Here is a 22,784-nt window from a genome sequence, read left to right as displayed (position 1 = left end):
CACTACACACACACACACACACACACACACACACACACACACACACACACACACTCAGACACACACACACACATATTACACTAACTCCAGTTCATCATCACAGCTTCTCCCCTTGTTAACCCTTTGATGCCCAACATGGTCTAAAGTGACCCAGTGACAGTTTTTATCTTCTATATCTTTGTAATAAATTATTTTCATCATTCAGTATTCCAGGTTTTCCTCAATTAGTTTGTTTTTGATCATCATACATCCTAATTTCATGTTTTCCTTTATTCACTTTTAAATAAAATTCCTTTTTGTGTCACTACTCTTCTAATGCACAACATGGGTCAAAAATTAACCTTATCCATCTTTTAGCTAAGTAGCTTGCTAAGCTAGCTACTTAGCTAACTTCTTGGCTAAGTAGTTAGCTTAGTAGCTTGCTAAGCTAACTACTTAGCTAACTTCTTGGCTAACTACTTAGCTAACTTCTTGTTAACTCTTTAAGTTTGTTTTAATTTGAGTTGTATGTTCTGTATATTATATGAATAATAGCTGCAGTTGTTCTGCAGATAATGGGGATCACAATAAAACAATAAAACAATAAAACATCTCTTCCTCCTCTTCCTCAGGTGAAGAAGAGCACCAAGAAGGTCCGTGTGACAGTGAAGCCTCATCTCCTCTTCAGGGTGAGAACCTTTTCATGCACATTATATATATATATATATATATATATATATATATATATACATATATATATATATGCCATTACTTTCATTAAGAAGTGTGTGTTTCTACTTTGTTTACTCGACTGTTTCTACTCTTTGGCTTTGCTTCTTTTATTTTTGTCATGTGGTTTTAAATTGAATGCGTTTATGTTTAGAACTATATGTTGGAAATCAAGAATTCATTTGAAGATGTTGCCTTTAGCTGTAGAAAAGTGTGATGCAGTTTTTGACACGTTATTCTTCATCCTTCACACATTTCTTTAATTTCCTGTTCTTTTTAATGTCTGGTGCTACTAAAGAAAACATTTGTTTGGACAAATCTAATGATAACAACAAAAATATCTAATAGTTTTATTTTAGAGCTGATATCTAGACATTTAACATGTTTGTTTGACAATAACCAAAATGAAAACCATGGAAAATGTCTAGAAATCAGCTCTTCATTATTCAATGGTCTAATAATGTTTTCCATGACTGTGTTAGTCAATAAAATGTGCATCATAGCTTATGAAAATGTAAAAAAAGCTTTAAACTAAACATTCTGCCAATGCTAACTTTGACCAATTAGTCACCAACAACAAAAATATCTGATAAGAGTTTAATTACAGAGCTGATCTCTAGACATTTAACATGGTTTTATTGATAATAACCAATAAAACCATGTTAAATTCCATGACTGTATATTGTCTCAACTTGGCCAAATGTCATTATCATTATTTGTTGTTATTATTAATAATTGATTGATTGATTGATTGATTGATTGATTGTCTTTATTTCGAACATGCAAGCAATAAAAAAAAACAAGTTTAAATATTAATAGATGAATAAATAAAAAAAAAATAAAAAAAGCAAAAAAAATGGAAAAAAACAGACACTTTCTGCAGCTGGAAAGGGAACAGGAAGAAGTAAAGAAACGTATCTAGTCCCCCTTAACGGGTCAGTATATACATACATATGTGAATAATCAGTATAGTCACATACAAATATTATAAATAATTATATATATACATATACTATAAACAATTTATATTACATTGTGAATACCTTTACATGTATATTGTAAATTACTATATATAGATATAGATACAATCTATCAATTGTCTTTTAAATTGAGTCAGTGATTTTTTTCTGTGACTGTGTGTTTCTAAAGTATTGAACCTGTGTGTGTGTGTGTGTGTGTGTGTGTTTGTGTGTTTGTGTGTTTGTGTTTGTGTGTTTGTGTGTTTGTGTGTTTGTGTGTCTGTGTCTGTGTCTGTGTCTGTGTCTGTGTGTGTCTGTGTCTGTGTCTGTGTCTGTGTCTGTCTGTGTCTGTGTCTGTGTCTGTGTCTGTGTGTTTGTGTTTGTGTTTGTGTGTTTGTGTGTTTGTGTGTTTGTGTGTTTGTGTGTTTGTGTGTTTGTGTGTTTGTGTGTCTGTGTCTGTGTCTGTGTCTGTGTCTGTGTCTGTGTCTGTGTCTGTGTCTGTGTCTGTGTCTGTGTGTGTGTGTGTGTGTGTGTGTGTGTGTGTGTGTGTGTGTGCAGCCGTTGGAGCAGCAGCAGGGCGTGGTCCCGGACCCCGACTCAGAGTACCGGCTGTTTGACCGGGTCATCAACATCAGGGAGAGCTTCACCGTCCCACTGGGCCTCAGAGGAACCGTCGTCGGCATCAAAGGAGGTCAGAGAACCAGAGAACCTCCATCAGCAGTTTATTTCCTCTCTGAGACACTAGGTGGAGCTCTCTGTTCAACAAAGGGCTGAAAACACTCCGTTACCATTGATAGAGGCTTTTATAAGCCAAGGAGCTCCATCTGGTGATCTGCTGGGTCAGAACATAAAGAGAACGGTTCCTGAGGTTCTGATGTCACCTCACTACTGATCAGGCTGCTGTTAGTTACAGAAGCCATAGTGGCACCGAGGCTGGACAGGAAGTGACATCATGGCTCTGGACCTCCATCAGAAGAGAGTCAGATGAAATTTACATTACATTTAGTCATTTAGCAGACGCTTTTATCCAAAGCGACTTACAGGAAGAGAAAAAGCAAACAATCAAGGTCTAGTGCAGTAAGAGCTGTTAGTGCTAGTGACAATTCTTTAAGGAGGAGAGTTATCATGTGGTCTAGGAGAGAAGATGCTCTCTGAAGGTCTTCAGGAGGTTCTAAAGGTAGAGAGGGACCCTGCTCTGGTAGGACTGGTAGTGTGTTCCACCAGCGGGGAACAAGAAGTGCAAAGAGTCAATATAAACTTGGTCTCATGTGTCTGAAGTAGGATTAAAAATGGGAAAAATGTCCACAAAAATGTCCTCTTATTGCTTAGTTTCTATCTAGTTTTGTATCTATTCTTGGGTCTGATCTGGATTAGTTTGGACTCTGACAATTTTTGCCACTGAGCTACTTAAACACCCGCGTCATAAATGTGATAAAAGGTAAAGTGCTTAATCACATAACAAAGTGAATCTGCCTGCAGACAAAAGCAGAACAGAGACATGTTAGTCTGTTTGTCTTACTGTGTAACCAACCAATCAATCAACCAGATGAGACGTGATCCTGAGCTCCTCCTCCACTCAGAGAATAGAGACGGCAGCTCGGAGCTCTGATTCTAACGGACTCTTGCTAAATGAAAAGAGAGCGCAGCAGTAGCTAGTAGCTAGCGTACACATTCAGCTGATTCCACCTGCTGCTGTATCTCCCTGGAGGAAACCTGCTGAATCTAACAGAATCAGTTTGTTGGTCTGTTTTTCCAGCTGGGATGAAATAATTGAATCAGTCCGTGTTAAAACACAGATATTAAACCAGACTTCTTCATCCTGTTTGTTCTATTCAGGAGAAATCAGTCCAGTCCAGTCCACTTTATTTGTTTAGCACATTTAAACAACAACAACAGATCCAAAGAATCAACAATAAAACAAACATTTCCATAGAACAATCAGCAATAAATAAGTGTATAAGTATAAGTGTATAAATCTGAATCACGTGTTGGTGTCTGTGTGTTGCAGCTGAGCGGGAGGCGGAGGTTCTCTACGAGGTGGTGTTTGATGAGGAGTTTGCTGGAGGCCTCACCATCAGGTAGCAGGTCCCTCTGAGGCAGGAAGATGAACCAGAACCTGTACCATGTGGTTATCTACAGTAAGTCTTGTGTCCCTGTTACCTGTCCTCAGGTGTGCGTCTCCTCGTGGGTACCGCCTCCCCCCCTGTGCTCTCATCAACCTTTCCCACGGAGGACGAGTGGACCACACCTCCCACAAGCTCACCGCCATCGTCAAGCCTCAGCCCGCCACCGCCGCCAGCTTCTCCTCCAGCCGCCAGATGACGGGCCTCAACCACTCGCCACGCTCGCCATTCATCCCCACGCAGGTCAGACGGGTTTCTGGGTCTTTATTGGTCATTTTTACATCTGTTTATGGTTATTTTGTGTCTTTTTTGGTCATTTTTACATCTATTTTTGGTCATTTTGTGTCTTTTTTAGTCATTTTTACATTTATTTTTGGTCATTTTGTGTCTTTTTTTTGTCATTTTTACATCTATTTTTGGTCATTTTGTGTCTTTTTTAGTCATTTTTACATCTATTTTTGGTCATTTTGTGTCTTTTTTAGTCATTTTTACATCTATTTTTGGTCATTTTGTGTCTTTTTTGGTCATTTTTACATCTACAGTCATGGGAACATTCTTTATAATAACCAAAATCATTATTAATAAAACCATGTTGTGTTGCGTCACTGAGACAAATCCAAGACTATAAAAGACTGATATGAACCAGATTACTACCTTAAACTAACCATGGAGATGATCCAGGAAGACTCTCAGCTTCTAGTCTGGGACTCTAGTCTAGACCAGCATTAAATCAATCAAACCAGTACTATTATAATAATAATAAACCCAGTACTATAATAATAATAATAATAATAATAATAAAACCAGTACTATAATAATAATAATAATCAAACCAATACTATAATAATAATAATAATAATAATAAATAAAACCAGTACTATAATAATAATAATAATAATAATAATAATACTAAAACCAGTACTAACTGTGAGGTGTGTTTGTGGAGCAGCATAACAACAAGCAGCAGCAGCAGCAGCAGCAGCAGCAGCAGCAGCAGCAGCAGGTGGTGAAGGCAGCAGCCAATAGGAACTCTCCCTCTAAAGGTCCCATCCAGAGACAACAGGCCAAGGTAAGACAGCTCACCTGTCTGCTGCTCTCACCTGTCTGTCTCCCTGCAGACACACACACAGACAGGTTTAATGTGTCTGTCTCTCTCTGCAGGAGTACAACAACGTGTGGCAGTCCATGCAGAACTCTTGTCCTCCTCTCAAACCTCCGGCTCACTGGCAACACGTACGGCTGCTTTACCGACTTTTACACCTTTTTATTTAACAAAATCTGGGAACACTTTACAATAACCATCATTTATAAATGCTAAACAGATTATTAATGTCATTAATAAACCGTATATAGGCCATTTAGAATGGTAAATACATCATTTATTAATGTTTAACTAACTAAATAATTTATAAATGACAAATAGAAGGTATATTCATGTAAGTTTATAGTTACTTTGTGTCACACACACATAACTATAAACTAACTCTAAACTATAAACTAACTATAAACTAATTCTAAACTAACTCTAAACTAACTCTAAACTAACTATAAGCTAACTATAAGCTAACTCTAAACTAACTCTAAACTTTACAATAACCATCATTTATAAATGGTAAACAGATTATTAATGTCATTAATAAACCGTATATAGGCCATTTAGATTGGTAAATACATCATTTATTAATGTTTAACTAACTACATCATTTATAAATGACCAATAGAAGGTATATTAATGTAAGTTTATAGTTACTTTACCATTAACAAACAATTAAATCATAATTAATAGCTCATTAATAGTGTTAGTTGCACTCATTTTAACATTTTAACACCATATTAAGTATGTTAATGATTTTGAAATGATTCATAAACCTTTTAGAAATTGGTTGAAAACATTTAACGATTAAATATGTTTAGCACTTTGTAAATGGTTAATAATTAGTTTATAAACCATCTATAAACATCATTTAGTTGGTTATTGTAAAGTGTTACCAAAAATCTTTATTCAAGCTTGACATGAACAACAACATCACAGGAGAGTAAATTAACTTTATGCTCAAATTCCAACAAATGTCTTTGTGTTTCCAACTGTAGGAAGGAGTCTCACAACAGGGCAAGAACCAGCAGGTACACACACACACACACACACACACACACACACACACACACACGCCTTAATGCATGTTGTGTAGTGTGTCTTTCTGTGTGTGTCTGTGTGTCTCAGTGACGTTGTTCTACATTTCAGGCTCCAGTTGGAGGAATCAGACTGTTGAAGAAGAATGAAGATGTTAACTCTCTGTTCCCCACACACACTACAGCCAATAAGGTACACACACACACACACACACACACACACACTTTAAATTAGCTTCTGATCACTAAAAGTGAATGTTCAGTCTGAGGTTGAAGGTTTCTTGTGATCTTGTTCAGACGTCTTTAAACTAATAAACTCTAAACTAACTATAAACTGACTATAAACTAACTCTAAGCTAACTCTAAACTGACTCTAAACTGACTCTAAACTAACTCTGAACTAACTCTAAGCTAACTCTAAGCTAACTCTGAACTAACTCTGAACTAACTCTGAACTAACTCTAATATATTATATTATATGTATTATAAACTAACTCTAAACGAACTCTAAACGAACTCTAAACTAACTCTAAACTAACTCTAATATATTATATTATATGTATTATAAACTAACTCTAAACGAACTATAAACAAACTCTAAACTAACTCTAAACTAACTCTAAACTTGCTCTAAACTAACTCTAAACAAACTCTAAACAAACTCTAAACTAACTCTAAACTAACTCTAAACTTGCTCTAAACTAACTCTAAACAAACTCTAAACTAACTCTAAACTAACTCTAAACTAACTCTAAACAAACTCTAAACAAACTCTAAACAAACTCTAAACAAACTCTAAACAAACTCTAAACAAACTCTAAACTTGCTCTAAACTAACGGACTCTTGTCGTCCTCAGGCGACCACTGAGTTTGAGGACCTGATCGCCAGTCTGAAGATCTCCAAGGGCAACCAGCAGACCCCGCCCCCCCCTCCTCCTCCCCAGGCCCCCAGCAGCCAATCAGACGGCCCGTTGTCTCCTCAGTCCTTCGCCATGGTGAGTTAACCCTTCAGTTTAATTAATGTTTTCATCATTTCAGCTGTTTTAAGGCAGGAAGTTAGTGAAAGATTCTTAGTTTCACTAAAAGTTGACATAACTACTCTGTACATTTCCATCAAGACATTTTTTCCACTATTACTATTGAAGAAAATATTCAGGTTTTATTACCTTTTTCTCTTGAAAAATACAGTTTCAGTTAGTGATCGTTTTTATTTCAGTTAATGAAAATGTTTTTTCTATTCTAGTTTTGTTATTTAGTTAGTTGTCGTTAACTATAATAACTTGTTGTTCAGCATCATTAAACTGAGTCTGTGTGTTTCTGCAGAAGGGAACCTTGATGCTGAAGGAGATGCTGAAGATTGACGGGGCTGGGACAGGAAGTCCCGCCCCCCAGGAGGCAGCGAACAGCGTCCAGCAGCAGAACAGGAGACGATCCTCCAAGAAGCTCGGTACAGAGAGTTATTACTGCACCACGGCCCAAAGATAAACTAAATTAACCCTCCAGACTAGAGTAACGTCCTCCTTCTGTCTCCTCCAGCAGCCAACATGAACTCTCCCCACGGAGACGCTCCCATCATGGCGTCCCCCGTCATGGCGTCCTCCAACCTGTCCAACCTGTCCAACGCCGTGCTGGGCAGCAAGGTGTCAGAGCTGGCGTGTGTGTGTGCCAGACTGGGGATGGGCCCGCCGGACTTCAGCTTCATAGGCAACAGACAGGTAATCAGTTACAGTAAGACAGGTAGACTAATCAATTACATTAAGACAGGTAGTCTAATCAGTTACATTAAGACAGGTAGTCTAATCAATTACAGTAAGACAGGTAGTCTAATCAATTACATTAAGACAGGTAGTCTAATCAATTACATTAAGACAGGTAGTCTAATCAATTACATTAAGACAGGTAGTCTAATCAATTACATTAAGACAGGTAGTCTAATCAATTACATTAAGACAGGTAGTCTAATCAATTACATTAAGACAGGTAGACTAATCAGTTACATTAAGACAGGTAGTCTAATCAATTACATTAAGACAGGTAGTCTAATCAATTACATTAAGACAGGTAGTCTAATCAGTTACATTAAGACAGGTAGTCTAATCAATTACATTAAGACAGGTAGACTAATCAATTACAGTAAGACAGGTAGTCTAATCAGTTACATTAAGACAGGTAGTCTAATCAATTACAGTAAGACAGGTAGTCTAATCAATTACATTAAGACAGGTAGTCTAATCAGTTACATTAAGACAGGTAGTCTAATCAATTACAGTAAGACAGGTAGTCTAATCAATTACATTAAGACAGGTAGTCTAATCAATTACAGTAAGACAGGTAGTCTAATCAATTACATTAAGACAGGTAGTCTAATCAATTACATTAAGACAGGTAGTCTAATCAATTACAGTAAGACAGGTAGTCTAATCAGTTACAAACAGTTACATAGCAGTTAGCCATGTAGCAGTTGGCTCTGTAGCAGTTAGCCATGTAGCAGTTAGCTCTGTAGCAGTTAGCCATGTAGCAGTTAGCTCTGTAGCAGTTAGCCCTGTAGCAGTTAGCTCTGTAGCAGTTAGCCCTGTAGCAGTTAGCTCTGTAGCAGTTAGCCATGTAGCAGTTGGCTCTGTAGCAGTTAGCCATGTAGCAGTTAGCTCTGTAGCAGTTAGCCCTGTAGCAGTTAGCTCTGTAGCAGTTAGCTCTGTAGCAGTTAGCCATGTAGCAGTTAGCCATGTAGCACTTAGCCCTGTAGCAGTTAGGTCTGTAGCAGTTAGGTCTGTAGCAGTTAGGTCTGTAGCAGTTAGCTCTGTAGCAGTTGGCTCTGTAGCAGTTAGCCATGTAGCAGTTAGCTCTGTAGCAGTTAGCCCTGTAGCAGTTAGCTCTGTAGCAGTTAGCTCTGTAGCAGTTAGCCATGTAGCAGTTAGCCATGTAGCACTTAGCCCTGTAGCAGTTAGGTCTGTAGCAGTTAGGTCTGTAGCAGTTAGGTCTGTAGCAGTTAGCTCTGTAGCAGTTAGCCCTGTAGCAGTTAGCCCTGTAGCAGTTAGCTCTGTAGCAGTTTGGTCTGTAGCAGTTAGCCCTGTAGCAGTTAGCCCTGTAGCAGTTAGGTCTGTAGCAGTTAGCTCTGTAGCAGTTAGCCCTGTAGCAGTTAGGTCTGTAGCAGTTAGCCCTGTAGCAGTTAGCTCTGTAGCAGTTAGCCCTGTAGCAGTTAGGTCTGTAGCAGTTAGCCATGTAGCAGTTAGCTCTGTAGCAGTTAGCTCTGTAGCAGTTAGGTCTGTAGCAGTTAGCTCTGTAGCAGTTAGGTCTGTAGCAGTTAGCTCTGTAGCAGTTAGCTCTGTAGCAGTTAGGTCTGTAGCAGTTAGCCCTGTAGCAGTTAGCTCAGTAGCAGTTAGCCCTGTAGCAGTTAGCCATGTAGCAGTTAGCTCTGTAGCAGTTAGCTCTGTAGCAGTTAGCCCTGTAGCAGTTAGCTCTGTAGCAGTTAGCCCTGTAGCAGTTAGGTCTGTAGCAGTTAGCCCTGTAGCAGTTAGCTCTGTAGCAGTTAGGTCTGTAGCAGTTAGCTCTGTAGCAGTTAGCTCTGTAGCAGTTAGCCCTGTAGCAGTTAGCTCTGTAGCAATTAGCCATGTAGCAGTTAGCCATGTAGCAGTTAGCTCTGTAGCAGTTAGCCCTGTAGCAGTTAGCTCTGTAGCAGTTAGGTCTGTAGCAGTTAGCTCTGTAGCAGTTAGCCCTGTAGCAGTTAGCTCTGTAGCAGTTAGCCCTGTAGCAGTTAGCTCTGTAGCAGTTAGCCCTGTAGCAGTTAGCTCTGTAGCAGTTAGCTCTGTAGCAGTTAGGTCTTTAGCAGTTAGCTCTGTAGCAGTTAGGTCTTTAGCAGTTAGCTCTGTAGCAGTTAGCTCTGTAGCAGTTAGCTCTGTAGCAGTTAGGTCTTTAGCAGTTAGCTCTGTAGCAGTTAGCTCTGTAGCAGTTAGGTCTTTAGCAGTTAGCTCTGTAGCAGTTAGCTCTGTAGCAGTTAGCTCTGTAGCAGTTAGGTCTTTAGCAGTTAGCTCTGTAGCAGTTAGCATGCAGTTTGTTTGCAGTATGCGGTGGCTGCAGTTGTTTTGAGGCTGAGCTGAACAGTAAAGTCCTAAATGTTCCCACACCACTCTGGCTTTGGCTCCATTTATTCCACCAAACTTTCTGGAGTTGTGCAGCCGACGGGAAACTTCACATCGAGTAACACACTCACTAGCTTCAGCTGCTAACGTCTGCACTGTGTGTGTGTGTGTGTGTGTGTGTGTGTGACTGGCGAACATGTTAATTTCTTATTTAAACAACAATTATCGAGTCCACAAAAACTATCACGTCCATTTTTATATATTGAACGATAAGTCAATATGTTGATTATCGTGACAGGCCTCTTTGCGTTTATGTTTTGCAGTGCGTTGTGTAGATATTGTGTAGATATTTGGTGTTTGTGTCCCACTAATGTTGTAAACGTGTCCTCAGACTCGTAGCGTGGTGTGTCAGGTGAAGCTCTCCAGTGGGTTGATGGTTCACGGCCCTCAGTGCCAATCAGAGAACGAAGCCAAGGAGAAAGCTGCCTTCTTCGCCCTGCAGAGACTGGTACACACACACACACACACACACACACACACACACACACACACACACACACATATATACATATACACACACACACACACACACACACACATACACACACACACACACACACACACACACATATATATATATACATATACATACACACACACACACACACACACACACACACATATATATACATACACACACACACACACACACACACACATATATATACACACACACACACACACACACTCACACATATATATATATACATATACATATACACACACACACACACAAATATATATATACACACACAAATAACAAAACCCTTTACAAATAAATAGTAAATCCAAGCTACCAACTAGTTAGTTTATATGGGCTCATTATAACTATTTTGAACCAAAGTTCCCACTAAACCCAGTTTGTCCTCCAGTCCCTGACTGAGTGGACCTCAGGTCTGGAACAGGGTCTGAGTCTAGACCAGTACCACATCTCTGAGTTAGGGAGTGTGAATGTGCATCATTGTGTTATTGTTCAGGTCTATAATGAACCTTGTCTCTGTGTAGAACTCTGTGGGGTCCGGGTTCCCCCTCCCTCCGGCGCTGTTCCCTGGAGTGGCTCAGATCAGACCCCCTCCTCTAGGACCCATGCCCCCCGTCTTCAGCCAGCAAGGTCAGTCTCCTCATACACTCATACAGGTTAAAGTCTGTAGCTGCTAGAGAACAGACAGTGAATGAACCTGAACACATCGTGTCTCCAGGTGGGCTGCTGCTGCCCCCCCAGGGTTACGGTCCGGCCCCCATGTGGGGTCTGCCGCTGCCTCCTCACCACCAGAACCAGAACCAGACGTTCTACGGGACAGGAACCTTCCCCGGAGCTGCTCGCCAGCAACCTGCAGCAGCAACAACGCTGCCCATCGGATCACACAACCAGTTTATCCCACTACAGGTAGAAACACAACCAGTTTATCCCACTACAGGTAGAAACACAACCAGTTTATCCCACTACAGGTAGGAACACAACCAGTTCATCCCACTACAGGTAGAAACACAACCAGTTTATCCCACTACAGGTAGAAACACAACCAGTTCATCCCACTACAGGTAGGAACACAACCAGTTCATCCCACTACAGGTAGAAACACAACCAGTTTATCCCACTACAGGTAGAAACACAACCAGTTCATCCCACTACAGGTAGGAACACAACCAGTTCATCCCACTACAGGTAGAAACACAACCAGTTCATCCCACTACAGGTAGAAACACAACCAGTTTATCCCACTACAGGTAGGAACACAACCAGTTCATCCCACTACAGGTAGAAACACAACCAGTTTATCCCACTACAGGTAGAAACACAACCAGTTTATCCCACTACAGGTAGAAACACAACCAGTTTATCCCACTACAGGTAGAAACACAACCAGTTTATCCCACTACAGGTAGAAACACAACCAGTTTATCCCACTACAGGTAGAAACACAACCAGTTCATCCCACTACAGGTAGAAACACAACCAGTTTATCCCACTACAGGTAGAAACACAACCAGTTTATCCCTCTACAGGTAGAAACACAACCAGTTTATCCCACTACAGGTAGAAACACAACCAGTTCATCCCACTACAGGTAGAAACACAACCAGTTTATCCCACTACAGGTAAAAACACAACCAGTTTATCCCACTACAGGTAGAAACACAACCAGTTTATCCCACTACAGGTAGAAACACAACCAGTTCATCCCACTACAGGTAGAAACACAACCAGTTCATCCCACTACAGGTAGAAACACAACCAGTTTATCCCACTACAGGTAAAAACACAACCAGTTTATCCCACTACAGGTAGAAACACAACCAGTTTATCCCACTACAGGTAGAAACACAACCAGTTTATCCCACTACAGGTAGAAACACAACCAGTTTATCCCACTACAGGTAGAAACACACCTGACCACACAATCTCTGTTTGATCTGCTTTATTTAGTTATTAGGGCTAAAAATGAGGGAAAAAGAACAATAATTGGAGATTTTTAAACGTCTACTTCTCCGGCATAATTTCACCTAGAGACTCCATTTAAACTTTAAACAGTAGACACAAGTCTTGTGTATCGGTGTATTAATCCACGTTTCGATAGGTCATATAGTTTTTTATCAATCCCTGTTCAATGACCATGATCATTTTTGGAGAAATTCTGAGATTATAATGGGTGTGTATTGCACGGAATGTTCGTGTCACAGTGTGTGACATCATCGCCAGAGTGTAGAGGGAGAGGTAAAACTGTCAAAAAATAAATTTGAAAACTGCGCTCCAGGCCGCAAATTCCACTCTACAGAAATAATTTATACATAGAAACGTAGGAAAATTAGTCTTCTCCCTCACAATCCTCTGGTAAAGCTGTCAGAGTTATAGTTTGGGCGTAGGACACACAGATGATCCACCAACACCACCAACAGCCTCATTGGCTCCCATATTAAAAACGCAGGAAGATTTCGGAAAAAGGGAGATGGAACAGTTTTTTTAGATCGCTCTAACAAAGCTATTTTGTCATTTTTCTTAAAAAAAACCATATGTAGACGTTCAGGAAGAACTCAGGACGCTCAAAGTGAAGTCGGATCAATGATAGGTATTATGGTTTTGCCAAAAATGCTTTCTGTTCGAGGCCAGAAATTCCAGTCTGTCCACCTCTGGCTGCTGTCACTGTTCAGGAACATTCTACAGCGGCAGTTAATTCTGTTGATTGCTCTGATCTGATTGGTCGACCACAAAGCCTTTGATGCTTTGATGTGATTACAGTTACACGCGTGTAAGCGCGCACACTCCTCCAGATACACGTGTTTCACACACACACAAACACACATTTTGAGGTTAAAGGTCATAGGTTGCTGTATAAATAAATACTTGTAAAGGAATGCTTGTTGTAGGTGTGCTCTTTGTATATTATATAGTATCATAACATTACTAGTATTAATTGTTATAAATCTCATCATAGTGTACACACACCGGCAGTAGTGGCCCTTTCACTATTTACCCAGAGGACATTTTCTAGTTTAAAACAATGATGGCTAATTTCGTTGTAATGGTACTTGTTACTCTGATCAATGACAATAAAGGGACTTCTGATACACATACACAAGCTATAGACAGAATACAAATTAAATAAGCTAAAAAAATAAAACATATATAATATTATAAACATATAAAAGGCAAAATTTACATATCCATCCATATATTTAAGGTTGTTGTCTCCAGTCAGAAGGTTTTCCTGCTCTAATGTTGTGGTGTGACCTGACCAGGTGACTAAGAAGCGAGTCTCGGCCAACAAGAAGAACCAGGAGACTCGAGAGTTCTACAGCGCCGCCCACACGGTGGCCAGGAACCAATCACAGCGAGGCCAGAGCCAGCCGCCCTTCGACCAATCAGCAGCTCCGGGCTTCGACCCGCCGCACCAGTACACCGTCATCAACGACCCCGCCTCCTCGTCCACTGGTGGTGTAGGAGACGCAGCCGTCTCCATGACGACGACGACGGCAGCCCCACACACCCCCCCTCGACAGAACGCCCCGGCAACAGGCCACACCCCCGGCTCCGCCTCCAAGAGGAAGCACAGGAAGCTGGCGGTCAACTTCGAGGCGGCAAAAGTCTCTGAGTGACGAGGTGTGTGTGTTTCTGTGTGTGTGTGTGTGTGTGTGTGTGTGTGTGTGTGTGTGTGTGTGTGAGAGAGAAAAGGTGTGTTTGGTGTTTTTAGCTGCTGTTTTTAAATCTGACTCATCTTCTCTGATTAAACCTCAAACTAAACGAATCCAAACACGACAACAAAAACACATGATGTGATCTGAAACATGAGACGAGAGAAACTGGATCAGAATGATTTATATTTGAATTTTTATTACTTAACTCGAATAATTGCATTAAAAACCTGAATTTGAATCACAACATTTGTATTTGCATTGTTCAATTTGAATCATAGCATTGAAAAACGGAATCTGAACTGTAATTTGAAACTGAATTTATTAGTTTGGAACTGAAACATTCAGTTTTACATGTTTTTTGGGGTAATTTGACATATTTTTGGGATAATTTTACATATTATTAGGGATATCTTAAAATTCAATTTCAGTTTTCTGTGACGAACATGGTGGTCGTTAAGGCAGAACAATCGATCACAGATACACAGATCGCATCTTCAGCCAATCAGCAGCTCTGTGTATCTGGGCTCGATTGCTCTGCCTTAACTACCAGGATGTTCGTTATAGAAGATTGAATTTGAATTGAAAGATGTAAAATTACCCATAAGAGATCAAAAATTATACCTAAAAAATATGTAAAATTACCCCAAAAAAGATGTTAAAAAGGAGAAAATTTAATTGTTTTTCAATGCAACAATTCAAACTGAACAATACAACTTCAAATTATGTGAAGAGCTGCAACAATTATTGGATTAATGGAACAATAATCAATTATTAAATTAATCATCAACTATTTTGATAATCTAATAATTGGTTTGAGTAGTTTTTTAAAGACAATAATTCCAAATTCTCTGATTTCAGCTTCTTCAATGTGAATATTTTTGGTTTCTTTGTTCCTTTATGACAATAAACTGAATATCTCTTTGGTTTGTGGACAAAACTAGAGATTTGAGGACAAAATCTGGTGGTTTGGAAACACTCATTGATATTTTTATACATTTTATTCACCAAACAACTAATCCATTAATGGTTTAAATAATCATAATGATAATAATCGTTAGTTGCAGCCCTATAAATTATTCAAGTTAAGGAATTTAAATGCCAAATATAAATAATTCAGATTCAGTTTCTAGTGGCTCATATTTCACCTTCTGAATAAAATCTATAAACACACCAAGTTATTGACATGTTTGTGTCTTTATAAAGGCTGCTAGTGTGCTAATTATGCATAAACATTAATAATTATCTATCATGGCTGTTCTGATCCCAGTTCATGAAGCGTTGCAGCCATTTAAAATATAAAACCGATTAAAATCTGTCAGGTTTGATCAGTGGAGTTGATCAGGTTGATTAACGCTGATTATCAGTTTTAATGTTTGTTTTTGTTTCTGATCATTTTCCTGCCTTTTATTTTTATTTTCCTTCAAACTTTTGACGCCTCGCTGCATTTTTATACTTTTTTAGTACGACACTAAAACGTCACGACAAAGTAAAAAAGTTAAATGCACACTGCCTAAAATATAAATACACACACACACACACACACACACACACACACACACACACACACACACACCAGCACATGTGCTGATTGTGCCACACAGAGCTGTTTAACCAGATATAAACCAGATCTACTCCAGATATTAGCCAGAGCCAGACCACCTACAGAAAGCTAGAGGCTTCTTTTTATTTGTCTATTTAATTTTTTAATAAACTGAACATTGACAGGAAGTCCTTTTTAATTTTAGTCCACTTTTAAAAGTCCACTTCCTGTTGATGAAGCTTTGGTTGTGTTTGTTGACCACTAGATGGCGCTCTGGTTTAAAGAAACAGGCTAATTCAGTGTGTTTTTAACCCTTTGATGGACAGAGAGCGCCATCTAGTGGGACCAGACAATATAGAAAATGATTTTAATGAAGCTTCATGTGGACATCACTAGAAACACGAGACTGGTTTGTTGTTGTAATAATCATTTCAGCCACTAGAGGCTGAAGAACAACCAGCCTGTTATAAAATGTTCCTGTTTCCTTTTAAAATGAAAATGATTCAAATGAAGGAACTTTCTCATAAAGAAAGAGAGAGATGGTGTTAGAAGCTTCATGTGGACATCACTACAGACGTGTTTCTGCTCCGTTGAGGGTTTTAAAATGACTTTTTTTGTTTTGTATCTGTGTAAATGCAGCCAAAGAGTATTAGTGTAATTATGTATTTCAAACATTTATGACTCTGAATTGAACTGAAGCAGCTCTGAGCTCTCTGGATTATTTACCAACACTCGTTTATTCAATCTCTCCATTTTAATCTTCTTTTTGTTTCTTTCAGCTCTGCTTTTATGTTTTTTTTCCTGTTTTATCGCCGTCTTTGGCTCTTTTCTAAACTCTGGAAACGTTTGTAGCTTTCTCACAGACACACAGGATGTTTGTTTGTTTGTTTGTGGCCTGATTGTTGTTGTTGTTGTTGTTGTTGTTTAAATCCTTAACGCCGACTCTGGACTGAAGTCTGACGTCTGCTCGGCGGCTCTGGTGCAATAAGGTTTTAAAACATTTTGGTAAATTTGAAGCACACCTGTTTTTTGTTTTTTCTTTGAAAATGAAACAAAGTAGAAAATTCTTAATATGAAGATAATGACTTGCTGTTTGGATCCAGGAATGTGCTGTACATATCCATTTAATAAAGTAAATCTTTTGTTAAAACTGCTGTCACAAACTCCTTTTTTTAACATTATTTTTTTTATTTAACATTTTCTATTTTCTATTTTCATTTTTTGTTTTTTTAATATTCCCCATTTATTTAACCCGTGTTAAGTAAATGGGGATGAATACAAAAAACAAAAATACACAGAACACACACATAAAAACCACAAAAAAACACGTTAAAAAAAGTAACATAAAAAAAACACACAAAAAATTACAAAAAAAATACAAAAACACAAAAAATGAAAAAATTATAAAAAACACAAAAATTGCAAAAAACACAAAAATAGACCAGAATCACACAAAAAAACAGTAAACACAAAAGAGGCCAGCTGGATATTTAATTAGTGTGAATGGAGTTTTGGAGGTTTGGAGTGAAACAGTTTTCACTAGAAAACAAACTGAGAAACTAAATGTTTTGGATCACATCAAGTGAATCATTTTATTTTATATTGAAATGAAGGAAAGTCAATCAGAGTTCTGTTCAATAAACATCAGAAGATGATGAGCGTCTCTGATTATTATATTATTATTATTATTATTATAGTGTGTGTGGGCTCCTGCAGCCTGAGCTGCAGAAAGTAGAAACGAGTCGTTTTATTCCAGGTGGTGCCCCGGAGCCGGCAGCGTGCCGAGGATCGGCTGCAGCGAGTCCTCCAAGTCTTTAACTTGGGACCTGAAGTCTGAGACCGTCGGCCTCCGGACGCTCTGGATCCAGTCGGACTTGGTAGAACACAAACGAGTGCAGACGTTCTGAGAGAAAAGACCAGAAGAGACATTAATAATAAGACGACAGCGTTGTTGTCTTCTGTATTTTATCATAATATCAATGTTAATGAAGTCATGTGAGCATTATGAGACAAACTGAAGCTTTCTATTCATTCCAATAATAAATGTGACCAACGAGCTCCTGACGGAAACCTGAAACCTGCTGAGAACAAACCGTCCCTGTAGCTGTACAAACTGGAAATGCTTTATATTTAATGTTGGTGACTGTAAACATGCTAAATAAAGTGCATTCATATAATAACACGTATATAAGTGAGTAATTATTGTACCACATGCTCTACATCCACCATCTGACAAAAAAGCCCAAAAAATAATAGTTTTCGCTGATTCACGTCAATATATAATAAGATAATATAATGAGATGACATATTACTGTGTAAAAGTGTGAGTGAGTGTTTGATTTGGTTCTCAGGGTTCTAGGATCTAGTTTATGTCCATTGGGTCCAATGGGAAAGGGAAGTTTAACCAACTGCTGTTACCACGGCAACCAGGGTCTGAATTGGTGACGGCTAGTGTCGGGACAACGAAGCTTCGTGAAGCATTTTCCTTATTTAAGGAGTTCAACAAAGGGCTGAAACACAATCACCATTGATGAAGCCTTTTCTCTTTTTTTTAAAGTCAACAGCGCCATCTAGTGGGGTCAAGACATAAAGGAAATGCTTCATTGTACCAACACTAATATTTAGTAATTGTGAAGGAATTTGGAGTTCTTTTCATAGAAGAGGTTGGTATGTAACTCATATGTGCAGAACATTAAAAGGACAGCATGTGATTCCATAAAGGTATTTATTCTAAAAAGCAAAATAAAGCAAGCAAACACACAATGTTTAAAGTCAAGAGCGCCATCTAGTGGGGTCAAAAAATGGTTCATGAAGCTTCGTTGTCCCAACACTAGTGATGGCCCAATGTCCAGTTTGGTTCCCAATATAATTATCAACACATCTGCCAAATGTGGTGCTTTTATCACAAAATGAAGGATTGTTCTGATATATTGAGTTCCGCTGCACAAAATGACAAAAACCCCACAAAATTAATAAAAAAAGACACAAAATGACAGAAAAAGACACAAAATTACTGAAAAAACTAAGTTACTTAAAAAAGAAACAAAATGACCAAAAAGGACACAAAATTACTCCAAAAAGACACAAAATTATTTAAAAAAATAAAAGTAATTAAAGGGACCTTCCACCACAACACGGTAAAGTGCCATTCATATAAAACTCACATTAAACTTTCATATCAAGGTGGGGGCCACAAAATATCATCATGAGGGCCACAATTGGCCCGCGGGCCGCCAGTTTGAGCCCCCTGGTTTACACTCTTCAATAGTGAAGTCACAACGAAGCTTCATGAACCATTCTCTTTATGTTTTGACCCCACTAGATGGCGTCTTGGCGTAAATAAGGCTCTAGTAATAGTAACTGAGTGTTTTCAGCCCTTTGTTGGACAAAGAGCTCCATCTAGGGGCTCAGAGAATAAAGACAATGGTTCATGAAGCTTCGTTGTCACTTCACTACTAAATGTGCATCTAAAAACATTTGAGGAGAGAAATCAGCAACACAGTAACAAGATCCTAGTGGATCCTAGTGGATCCTAGTGGATCCTAGTGGAGCAGCTGTCAGCTGATGTTTGTCTCGTTTATGGTCACATAAACAGTTGAATAAATAAAATGTGTGCCTGATATATTTAGTAGTTGTCCATATTTTATTCCATTCAGCTCCTGGAGCTGCTGGACTCTAACCAGCTCAAACTGGTCAAACTGGTCTCATCCTGTTGTTTCTGATGGAAAGGAGGATTGATGTGATAAATGTTACTGTACCTTCTGCTCCTTGGAGAGGTTTCTCTCTGGATCACTGATCAGATCTCTGACTGACGCCAAACAGGACACCAGCTCCTCTTTAGCTTCTACACACACACACACACACACACACACACACAGGGACACTAGAGTTAAAGGGACATTAACATTAACTAGAGTTAAAGGGACATTAACCAGAGGTTGGAGCAGGACCTGATGAGGGACACTAGAGTTAAAGGGACATTAACCAGAGGTTGGACCAGGACCTGATGAGGGACACTAGAGTTAAAGGGACGTGATGAGGGACACTAGAGTTAAGGGGACATTAATAAAGGTTGGACCAGGACCTGATGAGGGACACTAGAGTTAAAGGGACATTAACCAGAGGTTGGAGCAGGACCTGATGAGGGACACTAGAGTTAAGGGGACATTAATAAAGGTTGGACCAGGACCTGATGAGGGACACTAGAGTTAAGGGGACATTAATAAAGGTTGGAGCAGGACCTGATGAGGGACACTAGAGTTAAGGGGACATTAATAAAGGTTGGAGCAGGACCTGATGAGGGACACTAGAGTTAAGGGGACATTAATAAAGGTTGGACCAGGACCTGATGAGGGACACTAGAGTTAAGGGGACATTAATAAAGGTTGGACCAGGACCTGATGAGGGACACTAGAGTTAAGGGGACGTGATGAGGGACACTAGAGTTAAAGGGACATCAGATAATAAAGGTTGGACCAGGACCAGAGACCCACCAGCCACCAGGAGACACTCGGTGCACTCGGTCCTGCAGTAGGACCTGGCCAGGTCTACAGGTCTGTCCCCCCTGAAGGTCCTGGTCTCTGGATCTGCTCCCAGTTCAAGAAGAGTCCTCACTGTGTCCACGTGTCCCCAACAGGCCGCCAGGTGGAGGGACGAGTACCCTGAAGAGGACAGACGGTCAGACTGAGGACAGGAAGAGGAAGAGGAGCAGAGGAAGAGATAAAGTTCCTCTAGATGGTGAAACCAGAGGACGTGTCTTATTGGTTCCTCTAAAGTTCCTTCATATCATAAACTATGATGATGTGTCCTCTAGTGCAAAAAAACTCCATAATGTGATATACCTGTGTATATATATATATATATATATATATATATATATATATCTGTGTGTGTGTGTGTGTGTGTAGATATATGACCAAAAAAGGACAGAAAATGACAAAAAAAAAAATACACAGAATTACCAAAAAAGACAAAAACTAAGTTACTTAAAAAAGAAACAAAATGACCAAAAAGGACACAAAATTATTTTTAAAAAAGACACAAAATTACCAAAAAAGACACAAAATTACCAAAAACAGTAATTAAAGGGACCTTCCACACACAACACGGTAAAGTGCCATTCATATAAAACTCACATTAAACTTTCATATCAAGGTGGGGGCCACAAAATATCATCACGAGGGCCACAATTGGCCCGCGGGCCGCCAGTTTGAGACCCCTGCTCTAGATACATATATACACATTAGGCCAGTGGTGGAAAGTAACTAAGTACACTGTAAAAAAAAAAATCTGTTTAATTGACGGTAAAATACCGGCTGCTGTGGTTGCCAGAATTTCAATAAAAGTAAAAAATACAGCAAGTTTTCCCTTTATTTTAGGGTGATTGTGTCCTTGTGACATCATTGTATTTCTCCATTTATTTTACATGAAAAAAACTGTGTTTTCTACAGTTTTAAAGTTTTGTACACTGTAAAAAATAATCTCTTAATTGACGGTGAAATACCGTCAGCTGTGGTTGCCAGAACTTCACCAAAAAATACAGTGAGTGGGTTTTCTACTGTAAAATAAATGTCAATATCTGTAATTTAGACTGAATATTCCTGTTATTTTCAGGGTAATTGTTTCATTGTGACATCATGGTATTTCTCCACTAATTTTACATGAAAATGTTTTATTACTACAGTAAAACTGTGTGTTTCCTACAGTTTGACAGTAAAAGTAAAAGTTTTGTGCTATTCTGTGATAATTAAAAGTGTCTACTACGGTGATATATAAACATTTTTACTCCCTATTTCTGATGTAATTTGAAAGTTTTTTACTGTAATTTCTACGAACATTTTTTCAGTGTACTGTAAATTTAAATGTAAATATAAGCAAAAACTGTAATTTAGACTGAATAGTCCCTTTATTTTAGGGTCATTGTGTCCTAGTTAAATATGGCATTTCTCCATTAATTTTACATGAAATTACTGTTTTCTACAGTTTAAAAGTTTTGTACTATTATATGCAGTACTTTTACTGTAATGGAGTCATTTCACAGTATGTATGAGTACTTTTACTGCAGAATACTTCTTCCACCACTGGCCTTTACATAGTATAATACATAGTACATAGTATAATATTAATTTAAAATATTAATTTAAATCGGCCTGTTTTGACCTCATTAATAAACTTCTAATAGGAACAATAAGCAGGTTAATAATGTGATGATCATAATGTGACTTCCTCTCTGGTTTTCATCATATTAAAGTATATTATATTAATATATTATTATATTAATATATATAATAATTGAAGGTTTTTACCTCTGGCGGTCTGCTGGTTGACCGGGGCTCCGGACCGGATCAGATCCCGGACTGCGGAGCTGCGACCCAGCATGGAGGCTGTCAGCAGAGGCTCTCGACCCGCCAGGTCCTTCATCACTCCGGGGTCTTCATCACCCTCAGGCTCCGCTGGGGCTCCGAGCTGCTCCATCAATAATCCACAATAATATTAGATCAATAAAAAAACACCCTCCAGGTCCCCGGAATAATATAATCTAAACTAAAAAGACCCTCCAGGTCCCCACAATAATATTAAATATAATATAAAGACCCTCCAGGTCCCCAAAATAAAATAAAAAGACCCTCCAGGTCCTCAGTAGAATATAAAATAAAATAAAATAAAAAGACCCTCCAGGTCCTCAGAATAATATAAACTAAACTAAAAAGACCCTCCAGTTCTCCACAATAATATTAAATATAATATAAAGACCCTACAGGTCCCCGGAATAATATTAAATATAATATAAAGACCCTCCAGGTCCTCAGAATAATATAAACTAAACTAAAAAGACCCTCCAGCTCTCCACAATAATATTAAATATAATATAAAGACCATACAGGTCCCAAAAATAAAATAAAAACACCCTCCAGGTCCTCAGTAGAATATTAAATATAATAAAAACACCCTCCAGGTCCTCAGAATAATATAAACTATAATAAAAAGACCCTCCAGGTCCGTTCAGCTCTCTGATCCGCAGTCAGTCCGAGTCTCCTGTTTCCATGGTGACGGC

At 38.8% G+C, this 22,784-nt stretch overlaps 2 protein-coding genes across 3 annotated transcripts in view; one reads left to right on the top strand and one right to left on the bottom strand.

Moving 5' to 3' along the window:
• Nucleotides 1-14,850, top strand: part of xrn1 (5'-3' exoribonuclease 1) — a 51,657-nt gene extending 36,807 nt beyond the window's left edge. Inside the window, exons 27-41 of one of the 2 annotated variants that reach the window (XM_059344352.1) lie at nucleotides 612-668; nucleotides 2,226-2,358; nucleotides 3,676-3,745; nucleotides 3,838-4,033; nucleotides 4,740-4,859; nucleotides 4,952-5,023; nucleotides 5,882-5,914; nucleotides 6,033-6,113; nucleotides 6,778-6,915; nucleotides 7,244-7,367; nucleotides 7,460-7,635; nucleotides 10,388-10,504; nucleotides 11,062-11,167; nucleotides 11,256-11,443; nucleotides 13,795-14,850. In XM_059344352.1, coding sequence (XP_059200335.1) covers nucleotides 612-668; nucleotides 2,226-2,358; nucleotides 3,676-3,745; nucleotides 3,838-4,033; nucleotides 4,740-4,859; nucleotides 4,952-5,023; nucleotides 5,882-5,914; nucleotides 6,033-6,113; nucleotides 6,778-6,915; nucleotides 7,244-7,367; nucleotides 7,460-7,635; nucleotides 10,388-10,504; nucleotides 11,062-11,167; nucleotides 11,256-11,443; nucleotides 13,795-14,151 — 1,968 coding nt within the window. In that variant the 3' untranslated portion in view covers nucleotides 14,152-14,850. Of the gene's footprint in view, nucleotides 1-611; nucleotides 669-2,225; nucleotides 2,359-3,675; nucleotides 3,746-3,837; nucleotides 4,034-4,739; nucleotides 4,860-4,951; nucleotides 5,024-5,881; nucleotides 5,915-6,032; nucleotides 6,114-6,777; nucleotides 6,916-7,243; nucleotides 7,368-7,456; nucleotides 7,636-10,387; nucleotides 10,505-11,061; nucleotides 11,168-11,255; nucleotides 11,444-13,794 lie in introns of both variants that reach the window. The other variant, XM_059344351.1, reaches the window with a different exon arrangement.
• A 2,278-nt stretch (nucleotides 14,851-17,128) lies between these two features.
• ankrd45 (ankyrin repeat domain 45) lies at nucleotides 17,129-22,254 on the bottom strand. The gene is made up of 4 exons (XM_059344360.1): nucleotides 22,036-22,254; nucleotides 20,224-20,391; nucleotides 19,489-19,574; nucleotides 17,129-17,633 (listed from the first exon to the last, which is right to left on the bottom strand). The coding sequence occupies exons 1-4, from the start codon at nucleotides 22,202-22,204 to the stop codon at nucleotides 17,478-17,480; spliced, it is 579 nt and encodes a 192-aa protein (XP_059200343.1). The 5' UTR covers nucleotides 22,205-22,254; the 3' UTR covers nucleotides 17,129-17,477.
• Between the last annotated feature and the right edge of the window lie 530 nt (nucleotides 22,255-22,784).

The sequence above is a fragment of the Centropristis striata genome, chromosome 11 (genome assembly GCF_030273125.1).
Source record: "Centropristis striata isolate RG_2023a ecotype Rhode Island chromosome 11, C.striata_1.0, whole genome shotgun sequence".
Taxonomy (NCBI): domain Eukaryota; kingdom Metazoa; phylum Chordata; class Actinopteri; order Perciformes; family Serranidae; genus Centropristis; species Centropristis striata.
This window is presented reverse-complemented; position numbering and strand designations above follow the sequence as displayed.